We start from the raw sequence: 17,302 nt of genomic DNA on the forward strand, positions 1-17,302 counted from the left end.
CTTTTTTGTTTCTCAGATGTGGCCTCAGTCTCTCTAAGCCCAACTCTGCAAGTGAAATCATTGCCCTCCCCCCTATGTGGGACATGACATCCAGGGGTGAAAGTCTCCCTGGAGGCATGGAAGATGACTCCCAGGTATGAGCCTGGCCCTGGCAATATGGGATCAACAATTTCATCTTGACCAAAAGGGGTAAAAGAAGTATAATAAAGTATCAGTGGCAGAGAGAGTTCAAATAGAGTCAAGAGGCTACTCTGGAAAAATGAGGGCCTTTTGTGTAAGTTGCTCTTACGCAAACTTCAGTTAGACATTGCTACCTACCATACTTGCCAACCCCCAACCAAGACCATTCCAGTCAATTCTAAAGAATACCTAGGGCATTATATAAGATTCCACAAAGGTTCCATGCACTAGGATAACTTTCTAAAACCTACAACCTCCAGATTACTTCCTGGACCAGATAAATCCTGAAACCTAGAGGGACCAGCCTTTCCAGATTATCGGATAGTTCCATCACCTGAGCCCTTATTATTGACAGCCCCTTCCAACATGAAAAAGGTAGAATGGGCATAGCCCAAATACCCCTAAAAGAGTAGGATAAAGATCCAAGGTGACGGTGGAGTTATACAGAGAAGGTAGGGTTTAACAAACAAGTATGATTGCTGAATCATTATATTGATTTTTTTTAGTCTCCAGTATCTTAGAGCACCTACGTGTAAGAACCTAAAATTGTAGAATTGTAACCCATACCAAACTCTGAAATCTGTTGTGCAACTAATTGTTGTGCTGTGCTTTGAAATTTACTGCTTTTTTCTATTTATGTTATTTTTCACAAAAAAGGAAAAAAATATGATAAAAAAATACATATTCTTTCTAGCCTCCAGTGTTCTGAAGCAGTTAGAAGGAAAAATCTGAGATGATGGTATGGTAGCTCTTGACAAACTCTGGGCTCTGTCCTGTAACTACTTGTTGAAGAGTGCTTTGAAAGTTATTGCTTTTTCTTTCTTGCTTTGTATATATGTTATATTATAGAATAAAAAATGTTAAAAAAAAAAAAAAGTAGATCCTCCTGCCATAGTCAAGCCTTCCAATGATTCTACATCCCCAGTCTTCAAGTTTTTCATCTGAGACCCAGACGTGAAACAGAAATAAACCACGCCTGCTGGGCCCTGAATTCTTGACTTACAGAACCCATGAAATAATAAATATTGTTGTTTTGAGCCACTAAGTTTCGGGATACTTTGTTTCTAGCAATAGGTAATCAATACAGACGGATAAGAAATGTAGGAACGAAATTAGACGAGTTTGCTGAGATAATTCAAATTTATAAAAAAGTGACTTGTTCTATTATTGATTATTGATATGAATATCCAGCAATTCCATATATTTCTTTTTATAAAATTCTATTACCTCAAACCCACAATCACTTTCTGAAGATTACCATAGAGTAGTTTTGCCTTTTAAACATTTTTACATCAATGGAATTATGCAGTATATATTATTTTGTGTCTGGTTTCTTTCACTCAATGCACTATTAGTGAGATTCATTCAAAGTATTGCCTATACCAGTAATTCATTCTTTGTTACTGGTAAGTTTTATTCCATTGTCTGACTATACCACAATTTGTTTATGCATTCTTCTTCCTGTTTTCTTTTTTCTTTTTGCAGGCACCAGGAATTGAACCCGGGTCTTCATCATGGCAGGCGAGAACTCTGCCTGCTGAGCCACTGTTGCCTACCCTTCTCCTTGTTTTCCTAATTAAAGTAAGTTTAGCTATTTCTACTCTATCATATGCAGAAGAAATTTTAAAATTACATTTATAAATAGAAAAACTAATATAATCATAATAGAATCTTATAAAGAAGTGAAATGCATTATGAAATGACAGATACAATTCTTAAAGAGATGCTATAGAGTGAGAAAGTTACAAGTCCTTTGTTGGCCATGAAAAATTTAACATTTAACTTGAAAATGCAAACTGCCATACAAAAGCCACACATGGAGAAATTCTTTTTCTGTAAAAATTTAGCCAAAAGACTCATTTAGAATTAATGGCATGGAAATAAAGAAAATAGAAAAAAAATAGGATGTCTCTTTTGTTTGTTGTGTACACACATGTACACACACACACACACACACACACAAAGGACCGGCAGCCCCCCCCAGGTATTTTGAGTGTGGAAGCCAGTAAGACATGTGTTTCCATGGTGCTACATGTGATGAATTTTCAAGTGTTCACCGCGGAGCATTTCATACTTCTTTAAATCAAAGCTAATCGAGCACTTTTGGTACATTTAATTACATTTTAAAGAGATTTGATATTTAGACCTTAGAACTGTAATAAGCTCTATAAAATCTTGTTTTTATTCTTGGTGACTCTAAAAGCATGCATTTAGAAATAAGTTGGTTTAGAAATGATTTCTAGTTCAATTTCCTAATGACATTTTCATAATGAACCTTGTTCTAAAAGTCATTGTCTTCTCTGCTCTGAACTTCTGAAGCATAAATACCTCAAAAAAATGTTAAATCTGAGATAGCCTGCAAAGATAGAGATATTAAGCTAAATTTTGTTATTTTCCTCAGACAACAGAAGTAATCTCAAACCATGTATTAACTATTCTCCTGCAAGTTTTAGATTCTCCATTAGTTTTGAGTTATGTAAACAGCCAATGGAGTATCTGAAATTACTTTGTTTCTACTTTGCCTTTTTTTTTTCAGGAACTATTTATATTATAAATATAAATATCTGAAGAGGCTATTGCTTAAACTATAAAATAGTGACATTATAATTTATTAGTACTGAAATAACCTGTTCATTTCTGTTAAACCATGTAAAGAGCTTGCGATCATGATTTTTCCAATGGAAAGAACATATAAAAGGAAGAGTTTTCCCTATATCCTTTACAACTGTAAAGCACAATAGTTCTGAAATCTAGAAGACAAACCTACAGGAATATCCTATAATCTTGTTTAACTATTCTAAAATCTAAATTAAGATTTTGAGGAAAAGCTTAGGGATAGTTTATTCTTAATTAAATGACAGCCCAACAGTATGATGAGCAAATAGAGCCTGTATGTATTATAAATTAATAGTAATAGAATTAATGGGCTCCATTGACTATAGTATATATTAGAGTGGTCAACCAAGATATGTCCATAAAGTACTCAGCCTTATGTTCAAGGCTAATCGCTAATTCTGCGATAAAATTCTATCCATGATAACTGAATGGTTAAAACTCACATACTATTGAACTAATCCATGTATTTATTTACCTATAAGAAGTAGTAAGATAATTCACATACTTGGGATGTCCCATCTGGTTTCCCTCACCCCTACACTCCTCACTAAATGAGTGACTTTGCCCAGATTACTTAGCCATTCTGATCTCAACTTTTTCATCTTTCAAAGTGGAAACTATAATTATAACATTGTTGTAAAGATTAACAGAGAAGTATGTAAAACACCTAGCATGTTCTTGTGACAGAATACATACTCCTCAATTGGTAGCTATATTCTTAATCTAATGAGCACAAATAATTGATTCCAGGTAGTCAACTGGCTCCTTATCAATGTTTACTATATTTAAATAGAAAAACCATGCACTGCTCTGTTTATTTGGTTTGTCCTCATTCAGTTCAGTCAGTTGGATATAGGCATAACACCAGCTCTTATTTGCTTATTCTCATCAGAAATTCTAGATGGCCTAATGGCCCCAAAGTAGAAAGTGACCCTGCCTCCGCAACTGCTGCTCTTTGAGGGTGAGTTCTGCTTCTAGGTGGGACCCTTGCATGTGTGGTTTGGATTCCACTTTCTCAGCTACTGCATTTGTTCCATGGGCCATATTTTTCACACTGATCCACAAAATAGTAAAAGGAAAACATTGAAGTTCATAAAATAAGGGTGGAGAATAATTTTATACCTCAAAGACACTTTTTGGGGACTTGGCAGTTTGTGAAGAGAGTTGCTGATAATTAGTTTATAAGTCTCAGAAAACAGAGTTGTTAAGGTAGACTTTCTTCACATTTGCTGATCGAGAACATCTAGGAGTAGGCTTCGCCTCTCCTAACACGTCTTCGGCAACATCACTTATTCTTGCAAACAGCTTTCTGAATTTTAAAATGACCATACCAAAGGAGATATAAATACCTCAAAGTGATGGGATCATTTCTTAGTGGTTTCACTGAGATTTGCTCTAAGAGCTGCTGAGTAGAGGTTATGTGGGCATGAGAATAATTAGTTTTATCGATTTGCTCTGTGACTTCAGGCAGAGACTGTGTCTATCTTGAACATCCCTCTATCCTAGAACATTGCAGGTGTTTTAAGATAACTTGTAAATGGAAATGGAAAATAATTCTTCTAAGCAAGGCTGATTAGTGAAGACTGGTTGGAGTCTCCATACAAACTATTAAAAGAGCTTTTAAATATATACGCGTTCGAGTTCACAATTAGCCCAACATCTCTGCAAACAGTTATTTCAAAAGGAAATACAGGGTGCATGGGTAGCATAGTGAGTAGAATGTCCGCCTTCCATGCGGAATACCCGGGTTTGCCGGACCATGCACACATACACACCCAAAAAAACCTCAATGGGAAAAATGCCTTTATCGTCAATCAACGAGATTGTAGAATTAAAATGAAAGAAAGAGAAGAGTCTATGCCTCTGTTGGAAAATAAGAATAATTCAACTTCTGGAAATGATTTCACAGCTTGGAGCCTGGCAATGACTACTTTGGATTAAATTGTCTATTAATTAAACTCAAATGATTTAAACATTCACCACTTTGCTTTGCACCTTTCAGAGAAAACAAAAACAAAACCAAAAATAAAAAAAATAAAAATAAAAATCTGGGGTTTCGAATGAGGAAAACAGACACCATTTACACACAGCGGCATGCGAGATTTAGGAGGCCAGGGGACCCGCGCCTGGTGCCACCGGCGATTGATAAACCCTGCCCCTGGGTGCAGCAGGCGCTGCGGCGTGGCGCGTTGGCAGTTGGCGACCCCCCTCGAATCCCCCTCTGCTGCGGGCTCCCTGTGGCCTTTGGAGGCTCGGGCGAGTCGGCTCCAAATGTTTTCCATATTTGTTCAGCCTCCGTAATTCGAATACCAGGGCAGGCTGAGCCCGCCCAGTGCCGCGCTCCAGGGCCCAGCGCGTGGCACACGCACCCAGCCACCCAGCCACCCACCCGCCATGGGCAAGGACAAGCGGCCCCGCGGCCAACCAAGGCAGGGGGGGCTGTCGGCCGTGGACGCTGCCGGGCCCGACGACATGGGGCCGAAGAAGGGGAAAGGGGCCCCCAAAGCGCGCGGGGAGGAGGAGTCCCCGACGTGCTGCGGCTGCCGGTTCCCGCTGCTGCTCGCCCTGCTGCAGCTGGCCCTGGGCATCGCCGTGACCGTGGTGGGCTTTATCATGGCGAGCGTCAGCTCCTCTCTGCTAGTCAGAGACACTCCATTTTGGGCTGGGATCATTGTAAGCATCAAGTCTGTTTTACCTACGCGCGTTTGCCGAGCAGGAATGCAAAGCCGCATGGTCGAGTTAAGACTAACCCCCCTGCATGCGCCCTTCCCAGCTCCACGCCTCTAACTCGCGCTCTGCTCGGTGGCGGACACCCGGCACACTCGGCTTCCCCCGGGGCAAGGCTGGGCTTGGGAGCGCTCGCGCCCTCTCTGCTGTAGCTCCGAGAACCCCCAAAGAGGCCCGATTCTGACGCGCTGGAGCTGGGGAGGCGACCTCAAAGGGTGCTTATTTTGTCAACTTCAACAGCCCCCATGTTAAATCTGAAAGCAGATTCACTTTCTAGCTTTTTTCCTTATCCCGTTACCCGGACCCCACCCTTCTCTCCAAAGCAACAGCAAAAGTGAAGTAAGTTCATTTAGTAAAAGCAGATTAGGAAAAAGCCAGTACTTCGATTTGCCACACTGGATAGTATTGTTTTATTTTTTAATTGGAGTTCCATTAGTAAGAGTTTATAAAACAACTGTCAGAAAACGCGCGAATACAGCAAAGCGTAAATCCGGAGTCTGAAGTAGGATAAACCGAAGGGCGCTGGCCGCGGCGGAAGTATATTTGGGACTTCTGCTAATGGATGTGCTGTTCTACGCAGAGCACTGCTCGGCTGTTGTCAGTCTGTGTTGTTTTGCTGAAACATGGAGAGTATTTGGCTTAATTCAATGAAAACATGCCATTTATTGACCACCTACTGTGTGGTCTTACTAGAGGCTTTACATGTGTTATTTCGGATATCCACATCACCCTTCTAGGATAGTTATTCCCATGTCTCAGATGAGAGAACTGAGACCCAGACTCACCCGGGTTGTGAGATGGCAAAGGGCTCAGCCAGGTGGCTTCCCTTGCATCACATGCCATCCACTCTTCCCTCACTGAGCTACACTGCCGCTGAAATTCTTATTCGATTTGTTATATTTGCTATATTACCGTGCCTTGCCGCTTTCACATGCATTAATTCATTTAACCCATGAAACAATGCTTGATGTAGAATTGTTATTTTTCTTTGGACACGAGGAAACCCAGAATCAAAGGATTTCTCAAGGCCCAGACATTGAAAGTGGCAGAGTCAGGCGAGACTAGACTCGGTTGCTTCTGACTCCTAGTCTGGCATTGCATCATTATTGCTATTACTGACTGCAGGAATTATGAACTATAAAACCCCGCACATAATTTTATATCAGACACAGGCTTTGAAGACATCTGATAAATATGCACCAATGCAGGTATTTTCTAATTAAGATTATTATTTGAATACACAAAGTCATAAAGAATAATTTAAAACTTTAAATTTGTGTACTAAGAATTCCCATGAAATTTTATTATTAGAGACTTCTAAATAAAGGGATTTTAAAAATAGCTTTTTCACTAAGATATACTGGGTATTTCAGTCACCTCAATGACTGTTCAAGATACTCAGAGGAAACAAATGTTTGTCCTTTAGGGCTAAGTGATTTTTTTTTTCAGAGTGTGGGTGGGTGGGAGTGAAATGCCTTCCTTCAGTGCTTTTAGAGTTTTATTTGTGAATGTGTTTTCTATCCTCTTTTTATTTCAACCTCAAAAAAGCAGTGTACAAAAAAGCAAATTAAATGGGGAAAAAAAACTTGTTAAATGTTTAAGGTATGAATATACAAATCATGTCATGCAACTCTAAAATGTAAACTGAAACTGCTATAGGATGTGATGTTCCTAATTGCACTGGATGTATGTAAGAGCATTATGCAGTTTGCTCATGATATGTAGCCCTGGTGGTATCTGTGGTCCTAAGTTTTCTTTCAACCAAGATATTTAGAGCAAGGCTGCTAGTGGAGATGCCCTCAGACAAGCAAGGAGGGTCTCTGAGAAACAAGGAATAGCTCTTGCCCCAGCAGGGACCAGGGGTGGACGGCACACCCCTGTCTCATACACTCACTGTGTCTGTTCTCATCACGCAGCCATGGGTCACTCTTCCATGCTTTCCGAGAAGGGGAAGGAGAGTGAGACAGGATGGTGGAATGTGGATGCATAAACAATGTTAGGCACCTAATGTTGAACCCCAGCTTGGCCATTACTAACTAAATAACTTTGAGTAAGTTACTTAACCTCTCTTGCGTTTATCAGAATAATAAGAATCATTCCTACCTCTTATGGTTGTTGAGGATAAAATAAATTAATACATGTGAAGCACTTAGAGCAGTGCCAGCTGATGGCACTCCATGAGTGTTAGCTCTTTTATTAATGATTAGTGGCGCTAATTACTGGTAGTAATACTCTTAAAAGTAGAAGTGGCTCTATATTAGCTCTAATCTTGCAAAGCAGTCACTTTGACTTCAGATCTATTAATGTGACTCCCTCCCGCCCCCAATCAGGTAGATAGATGCCTCAAGTCATTTTACTTCGGTTACTAAAGGTTCCTGTAAAGGAATAGAGAATAGAATGGAGCCACTCTAGAGATTGTAATCTATGAAAAGTGCTGTTCTTTTCCCAAAATTCTTCATACATAGAGTGAGGGTGTAAGTCGCACCACAATGACAATGCAAAGTGAAATACGGTCTTTGAGGATGAACTTAGTTGTGGGCAGGGGGTCCTAGGAAATGGATATTTGCTATGTATTTTGTTCTCCTAATGGCTGGAGTAGTTTTGATTAGTGTGCTCATTATTCCAGAATTCTTACTGATGAAACTTGTATTGATTGAAGGACTCTAAGAACTTTGAAGCCTTTCACTTGAATGAATTTTGGTTTAGGTGAGGTATAGCACATTTGAACTTTGGTTTGTTTTTCTTCATTCAGTAACATTTGTTGAAGGTATCTGCCATGCCAGGTATTGGTCTAAAAATAATGAATCATATACCGGGAGGAGGTCTCCAAGAGATCCTGATGGACATGTGCCCTAATCATATCTGACAGGAATGAATACTTCTGATTAGAAAATTTAATGTGCACAAATATTTTTAAGGCCCATTTACCATTCAAAGTAGTTCTCTTGCAGTGATATATTTGGCTTGGCATCTGTACTCTAAAGTCGATTTAAAAGCCAACTCATGCTTCTCATCCCAGTGGAGATGTTTAGTGTTTGTTAGTCTGTCGGCTCTTGTAGGGAATATTCCCATGGAAAGTGGGCATTTCTTTGTCTTAAAGAGGTTTTTAGCTTTCCTCACTCTCCTTCCATTGCTTTCATACCCCACCCACTGCAATAAAATTCCTGGTATACATACCCCATTGATCACAGTTAGAAAGCTTAGGCAAGTGCTTACCTGAAAGGGGAGAATATTTGCTTTTCTTACTTCCGTTCATAAAACTCAGGGTATGAATATGTGATGACTAAGACACCTGTCAAAAATTTCAATTAAGTTTTCATATATTAACTTACTCTAAACAATTAAAATGCAGGTGTATCCAGATTTTGAAAATCTCTTTTTAATTCTTGACTTAACAGAATGGAAAATTTGATGATTATTTGTTTTACAATAGGATATATCATGCAATTCTTATATATGTATCTGACATATAACCAGTAGGTAACTGATATAACTATCCATAATTTATAAATAGAGTAAGTAAAGCATAAAAATTTGGCTAGATGATTTGATCATGGTTATTAAGAGAGACTGGGAGAGAGAAAACTTTGGCATTGCAGTTTTGAATCAGTCCTTCAACAAGTCAAGAAAGGTAAAGTGGTGTCCGTTTTCTATGTAGGCATATTGACATTTGAGAACTTTAATCTGGAATTATATTTTTAGGAATACATTTCTTAGAAATTCACTGTTTTTTACACTGTGACTTTACTTTGCTTCCAAAACATAATGAACCATCTCTGTTACCAATGGGAAATAATTTTTATTATGACAGCTGTTACATGATAGGAACCAAGGAGTGATAATTATATGGCTCAACTCAGTCTCCACTGGGTATGTATAGTAATAACGGTGGGAAAATTATCTTACATGAAGTCCTCCCAGTAAATGTAAACATTGAATTAAACTGAATCAATTTGGCAAAAGGAATTAATTTTAATGTGTAAAAGGAAATAATCAAGAATTTAGTGGAATGTTTCCTGAAATAATTTCACAAATACAGAATAAAAAATAAGAAAGGTTAAGCCTGAACATGTTTAGAAACATCAGGAGAAATATGTTTTCACCTCTGCTTCTAGTCTCATACTGAGCCAGACAAGCAAAGGTAAGAAAGTACTTACATATTGAGGATGACTCTGAATCTCCTTTCATTTTTAAAATCAGAAGGAGAAAGGATCCTGATATTTTCCAATTCTGTGGTGTGAATATGTCCAATTTTTGAGAATGAGCTTGAAAAGATAATCTCTGGAAATTTTTGAGGTGTTAATCACCATTTTGTCGTTAATTTTTAAATAAGAATACTATGCATAGAATTTTGAGATAATATAATTTAAAAAATGAAATAGTGTATACTCTTACTTGAAATATTATACATCTATGTATTCCCTAACACTTAGTGGGTCCAAAAAGTATTGAACTGAAATCTCTCTATATTTTATATTCCCATTATTAGAGCTTCTGTATGAACTTGTGCAAACCTGTTTCTCAGCTAGGATTTGGGGAATGACACAAAGTAGAATTTTCCAGTACAGAAAAATTTAACTTTATTGATAACATTAAAAAGAACTATGGATAATAATAGGAATGTGTCAGTACCCTGTTTAGTGCTCATGGGTTCCAGAAATATTCAGAACACATTAATTTTGCAATATTGAAGTATTTGATTTCATGTTACAAAATGAACACACGATTTTTAAAAAAAAGAGGAAGAAGAGGTCATTGGACTGTATCTTGAATTCCCCTAATTAAAATAAATTAGGACAGCAATTTGGACAGTTTAAGATTGATGTGGGTGAATGCTATCTGTCAATCTCACCAACCCTAACCTTCTACAAAGAAAGTAGTGGCATAGGTTTCCTTAATATTTGGCCTAAGAATTTCATATATCACCAGTATGGTGTCTATTTTTTAATTTGGCCTGAGGAAATAGATGTTTCCTAGATGTTTTCTTGCCTTTGCCTTGTCCCTGACACTTTCATCATGGGCATTCTTTGATTGGATACATCTGCCTGTGCTGCACCTTGCAGGGTAAAGAATCAACATTGAAATGATACCGAGAACGGTGTGTTGAGGAGTTAGTTCAATGTGCATGTTTTTCTGTGACTGTGGGACAGGAAGGCAGTCTAGTAATTAAACCTTAATTAGGTTTCATTTCCCTGCAAAATAAAGTTAATTTCTAGAGTAGCGCTGACCAAAAAGCCCATCAAAATCCAGAACTGGATGGGATGGCATGTCATATTTTAAGCCCTTAGTTATTACCAGCTGTGAATTGTTCAAGTCTAGGTTTATTACAATGAGAACATAAGCTGAAAATGAATTTCTCAAAAAAAAAATTGATGTTGGGAACAGGATTTATAGCCTAAATATGTAAAAGCCCATTTCAGGGTCACACCCTCCTTCAGATGGCTTGGATGCTGTCTCAAATCTCAGCATATTGAAAGAAAACTTGGCAGGCGTAGCTGTCAGATGCCTGTGCCAGGCAGCTCCCTCCTTCACCCTGGTTAATTTTAAAATTCATGTGTGTCCACCTCCACATATGGCAATAACTAAAATACAATTTTCTTTTGGTGAGGGCTATAAATTTGTACAACCATCTCGGGAATTCTTTAGCTCCTCTCAGCTTATTATTAATGAAGACTCTAAGGCTTTCACAGAACAGCAGCTAGAAGTCTGAATGTTTCTGGTGAAGATTCTGAGCTAGTAAAGGGACACGTGGTGGCACGATGGGCAGGTGTGACTCTGCTTTTGCCAGCAGTGGAACATATGGAGGGAGAAGTTTTCACATTGCTTCTTTTATCAAATTTCTGAAAAAATAAAATGAAGCACATTTTGTTGATGGATACAATTCTAAGGGTAGCCTAGGCATTTCATTTGTTGCAAAGGCTTATATACTGTGTAGCAAATTCCTGCCTTTGCTGAGTACTCCAGGGAGAAACTGGTATCTGGCTGAGTGGCACCTTGGCTTCAGAGGCAAGGGAACCAGGGTGTTTGGTTGAGGGTTACAGCTGGGGGTACTCAGATTTTCAGCAACTGGATGAGCCAGCTGTCCTCTGAGGAGTTGTGTTCTCATGCTTGGTGTTTCTAGAACTGAAGGGAAGCCATCTCTCAGGTCTTCTCTATAATAAACAGTCATTTCCATTTATGATGATGATTCTGGAAACTAGATTACTATTCTTTATTCTGTGGAATGTGTCAATAAAACCAAGGGGCCCTTCCTGCCTTGGGTCCCACTATGTAACAGTCTCACATACAGGCCTGCAAGTTCCTTGGGAGAAACCTGACTTGGGCACGTCTTTAAGGGCTTCTCTTAGGAGTCTGTGTGTCCAGCTGAGAAATGCCAAACTGGGCCGTGCTCTTTCTTTATCCAGTGCTGCACAGACTCAAAACATCTGAGAGGGAAAGACAACAGGAGACTGACTTAAACAGTTGAACATGCCACCTGTGCAAACAGCTGGTCCAATCCCAGTTCCAGATCAAGTAGTAAACCAGACATGTCATCGTCAAAGTTTTACCCAGATCTGGTAATATCTCCAGTTTGAGTTGTGAGCATAACGTCGGCCTAAAATGGCTTGAGCCATGTATCGCCTTCCAAACACAGTCATGAATGTGGGTATTTATGTTTTCTGGGGGCTGAGTGAAGTCCAGTAAGTGCCTGGACATTAGAGAGCAAAGGGTTTATTTGCCAATGAGCATCCTCAGATTCCACTCAAGAAGTTTTGCATCCTCAGATTCCACTCAAGAAGTTTTGCTGGGCCTGCATCTGTGCTTGCAGAAGTGAGCTACTCCGCACTGGCTGGGAGTGCCAGGTGCTGGGAGAGGCTCTTTTAGTGGCAGCCCTCTCAGATGTTGTTTTTAAAGTGTCTGATCCAGGATTCATCGTGAAGGAGCCATTGAAAACCCCTCTAAGAAACATTATCACCAAGGCCTCTCTCTAGTGTCAAAGAAAATGACAGGTGACAAGAAAAGAGGGGAAATTGCTCATGTATTAACTAGACCCTGGCTAGGGAGAGAATTTTAGCTTTATTACTAGGAAAAAAAAATGACACAAGCTTTCTTCTAAAATATCGGGGGGGGGGCGGGGCACACACATCAGGGCATTAGAGGGCTGAGCCTTATCTCACATTTAGCTGTGCGAGGAAGCTATGAAAGAGGCTTTTCCAAGGGAAGGGAAACAGCATTTCTGTCTTTATTTCTGTTGGGGGTGGAGTGTGTGCTCCTCTTTGGGAGAGAAAAGTGCGATGGCCAAGCTCACCTCGGTGGAAGGGGCTAGCACCCAACGTAGTGCAGAGGGCAAACGAGGACTCCATAAGGTGAACGAATTATAGTAAATGAAAAATAGTTTCTTAATGATTGCGTTCGCGTGAAATGCAGGATTCACGCATTTTAGTCTGCAGATTACATGTTCACATGACCTTGTGCAACTCCCTCACGCACTCAGCCTGTCAGGTTCTGAAACAAAGGGGCCACATCCACGCAGGTCGGTTTCGTCCCATAATCTTTTCATGGACACGGAACTTGGGATGCCTATTCAAGGGTTTAGGGCTGAGCTAAGGGTCTGAGAGCAAATATAATTTTAAAAAATGAACACGGGAAGGCCATTAACTATTGTGTTATAAAACCCTACCTAAATAATTCTCATTCTGTCACCAAATTTTGTGCGTCACAAATTTTTCCACCTCGGGACCTCCCTGAAGCCTCGCTTCCCTTCTCCCCTATCCTCACACGCATCACAAAAAGCTCAGTGTTTAGCGAACCATGTTGCCATGGAAGGGAAAGGGAGAAAAGCAGGGGAGGCTGCAGGCTGCTTGGGGACACAGACCTCCTCATTTGGGAAAGGACAAAACACTTTTCACACGAAAAATAAGATTACTATATACTACCTAACTTTCTGTTATAATCTGTTTATTTTTTTAAAGTGCTCTCAATTAGAAAAACTGCTTGATGATATTTTTTAAATGTTGAGGTTCTCTTTTATACTCCCCCTACAATGTTATATAATTGAATTTATATTGATTTATTGTAGAATTTCTAGGTACTGTACTATACCATATATTTCTACTTAGTCTACTATTTCCCATCTAGAAACCCAAAGGTATTCATAAAGAAGTATCTCTGCAATCTTTTCTAAAGTGGGACCTAATTTAGAGCCTACTTAATTATGCCTAAGTAATAAAATCCAGCCTATACCTACACCACTGGAATTGGCTATGGATTCCTTCCCTTCTAAGAGCTTGAAAAATCTCGAAGTGAAATAAATACACTATAGAGAGTTTTTCTTCTACAGAGATATAACACTTCTACCGCTCCTATAGATTCCTCAGAAACGCTGGAACCCAATCTTTGTCTTCTATTCTTTCGAAATGAAGCTGTTATAAAAATAGGTATGTGTGGAACTTGTCGGCAAGTGGTTTCTAGTAAATCACCGAGAGCATGAGTTAGGTGATTGATAGGCAACAGAATCGAGGCCTGTAAAAGAAAGTCAGAGAGCAACGTACCGGGGAAGAAAAAACTTCTCACCACTTAGTCAGTATCTGTATTTCTATATGCTAAGTGCTGGGGATAGAGTCCCTTCTCCCCGGGAGCTTCTTGTCTAGGAGAGAAGACACATGGAGGTAACGACAATCCAGTTCCTGCTTAATGAGCACAGAGCGGTTGTGGCACCCTGAACTAGGAGCCCTGAGAGCACAGAGGAGGACATGGCTAACCCTGTCCGGGAGCCGGAAATTGTAGGAGGGGCTCCAGCTTTAGAAAAAGACAAAAGGGGTAGAACCCTGGCTCTACCAATCTATAGTATTTTCAAAAACATTTTGGTAATGATTTTCTATTTCAACTTTGTGTGGGTTTGAACAAGTATGGTTAATTCTATGATTGTTTTTAATTATGAAAAATTTCAAGTAAAGAATAGTATAGAGTAATAAAACCACTACTTACCTAACCCTAGCTTTGTCAAATTTTAATATTTTGCCATAATGGCTTTAGATATTTTTTAAAGAAAGAAAATATTGCAAAAAGCACCATATATTGCCTTCCTTAGTCATTTTTTCCACCTCTCCCTACTTCTCCAGAGATATATTATCCTGAATTTGGTATCTGTCATTCTTATGCGTGCCTCTATACTTTTTTCATGTATATATGCATAGTCAATAATTAATGTTTACATATTTTAAGCTTTATATAAATGGTCTAATATTTTTGCTCAACATTATGTTTTTGAGATTTATATTTGTACATGGATACCATTCGTTCATTTTTATTATTTATATTTCATCGTGGGAACATATAAAAATTAACTTATTCATTCTCCTATTGATGAAAATGTAGGCTATTTTCAAGTTCGTTTTTTTCCAATTATGAAAGACTCTGCAATAGACATTCTTGTCCACAGCTGCCTGTTTACATGTTTCAATTTCTTTAGGGCATATAGCTAAGAGTCGAATTTAGCTGGGTCATAAGGTCTAGGCATCTTTAGCTTACTACCACAAAATTGTACTAATTTAAACTCCTACCAAAAGTAAATGAGAGTTCTTGTTGTTCTACATACTTGCCAACATTTGTTGGTATCTACATAGTGTTTCACCAATCTTCTGTGCAATGGTATCTTGTTTTAATTTGCATTTTTCTCATTACTGCTGGAGTTGGACATATTTTATGTATTTATTGGCCATTTTATTTTCTCCCATCATTTATTTATCCAACAAATATTTTCTGTGGGTTGTTTGTCTCTTACTGATTTACGGGATTTCTTACTTTTATAACTTAACTATTGAGGTTTTAGGTACTACAAATATCTTCTCTTAGTTGACCTATGCCTTTGACTCTTATTTTTGGTGACTTTATTATGAAAAAGACTTAACTTTAATATATTTAGAGTTATCAATCCTTTTTGTTGCATGTGCTTTGATAGACTTCAAAAGAATTTTCTCCTTACTCTAAAGTCATATAGATATCTTTATATATCCTTTTCTAAAATGTTCAACATTTGCTTTTTTATGTTCATATCTTTAAGTGCATCTGATGTGAGGTAGGGTTCATATTTTTTTCCTCATATGGACGGTTAATTGTTTCAGCACCATTTAATTAATAATCTGCCCTCTCCACACTGATCTGCTATGGCCATTTATCATGTGTTTTAGTTTGCTAAAGCTGCTGGAATGCAATATAGCAGAAATGCAACAGCGTTTAAAAAGGGGATTTATTAAGTTACAAGTTATAATTTTAAGGCCTTAAAAATGTCCAGACTTAAGTCATCCAGAGAAAGATAACTTGACTCTGAAGAAAGGCCAGTGTCTGTCACATGGGAAGGCACGTGGCTGGCCTCTGCTGGTCCTTGTTTCCAGTTCCTGTGCTTCCAGCTTCTTATTCTAGAGGTTTCCTCTCTAAGTGTCTGTGGGTCCTGACTTAGCTGCTCTGGGACAAAATTCTTGGTTTCATCTCTTAGCTTAGCATCTCAGGGAAAGGCACATGGTGAAACCTGCTGGGCTCTGGTTTCGGTCTAGCTTCTGTCACTTCTCAGCTCCTGGCACCTCCTGGGGCTTCTGTATTTCCAAACATCTGGGCTGAGCTTCCTTTAAAATGTTTACCCTCTTAAAAACTGTAGTAAACTAATCGACTCACCTCAAATGGGCAGAGTCACATCTCCGTCTAATCAAAGGTCACACCTACAATTGGGTGTGTTGCATCTCCATGGAAACAACTTAATCGAGAGGTTCCACCCTAAACAATTGGTCCCCACAAGATTGGATTAGGGAAAGAACCTGGCTTTTCTGAGGTACATACAGTTTCAAAATAGCACATCATGTATCAAGTTTCCTTATAGGATATGAGGTTGTGTCTGATTCTCTTCAGTTCCATTGTTTTGTCTGTTACTGTGTCAATACCACACTGTCTAAAATATACATTTTATATATTTTTAATGCATCTTGTTACAAAACGTGTTAGGATAAGCAGTGGCCCCTACCCAATCTTACTCTCTTTCAACATTATCTTGGTAATTCTTAGCCATTTTCTCTTCCATACAAATTTTAGAATTGGCTTTTCAAGTCCCAAGAAAAATACTTTTGACATTTTCATGGGATTTACACTTCTTATACACAAGCAAAAGGATATCTCTCCATTTATTTGGATCTTTTCAAAGATATTTCTTTTGTTATTATGGTTTTCAACTTATTTTTTTTGTGCTCAGTTCATGTGCTTTTCATAATATCAATTATTTGATATCTGAAGAGACTTTGTGGCCTAGTGTGTGGCTAATTTTTATAAATATTCCATGTAGGCTTGGAAAATGTGGATTTTCTCATTTTGTGGCTTACAACTCTATATTCAGTTTTTAAACCAGGTTTGCTAATCATGTTGTTTAATCTTCTACATCCTTACTTATTTTTTTTTTTCCTATTTGACCTAAAGATTCCTGAGAGCTGTGTGCTCAAGTGTCCCAAAATTATGTGGATTTGTTATTTTCTCTTGGAATATTGCTCTTTTAGATTTTTTGTCTCCTTAATAGATATATGCAAATTATTGATTATAAAATACTCTACTACTCCGATTTTCTCTCTGAATTTTTGAAAATATAAAAATTTTGTCTTCTGACTTCAGTTATTGCTGCTAAGAAGTGTGCTAAATGTCTTATTATTTCTTTGTAGTTGACATTCCCCTTCTGTCTTGTTGCTTTTCAGGTTTGTTTGTTTGTTTGTTCTAGTGATCTACAGTTTAGTTATAATGTGTCTAAACCCAGATTTTGTCTTAA

General features: G+C 38.4%; 1 protein-coding gene and 1 long non-coding RNA gene across 4 annotated transcripts in view; one reads left to right on the plus strand and one right to left on the minus strand.

Moving 5' to 3' along the window:
* The first annotated feature begins 5,139 nt into the window (after positions 1-5,139).
* SSPN (sarcospan) overlaps positions 5,140-17,302 on the plus strand; it is a 34,334-nt gene continuing 22,171 nt past the window's right edge. Inside the window, exon 1 of one of the 2 annotated variants that reach the window (XM_077170354.1) lies at positions 5,140-5,469. In XM_077170354.1, coding sequence (XP_077026469.1) covers positions 5,191-5,469 — 279 coding nt within the window. In that variant the 5' untranslated portion in view covers positions 5,140-5,190. Of the gene's footprint in view, positions 5,470-15,587; positions 16,328-17,302 lie in introns of those variants that run through there. The other variant, XM_077170355.1, reaches the window with a different exon arrangement.
* LOC143691609 (uncharacterized) lies at positions 5,919-16,259 on the minus strand. Of its 2 annotated transcripts, none has more exons than XR_013179609.1 (3): positions 16,174-16,259; positions 11,811-11,948; positions 5,919-6,139 (listed from the first exon to the last, which is right to left on the minus strand). It is a non-coding gene; the product is annotated as an uncharacterized LOC143691609 (long non-coding RNA). The 2 variants fall into 2 exon arrangements; XR_013179608.1 differs by lacking the exon at positions 5,919-6,139 and adding an exon at positions 9,675-9,804.

The sequence above is a fragment of the Tamandua tetradactyla genome, chromosome 7 (genome assembly GCF_023851605.1).
Source record: "Tamandua tetradactyla isolate mTamTet1 chromosome 7, mTamTet1.pri, whole genome shotgun sequence".
NCBI lineage: Eukaryota > Metazoa > Chordata > Mammalia > Pilosa > Myrmecophagidae > Tamandua > Tamandua tetradactyla.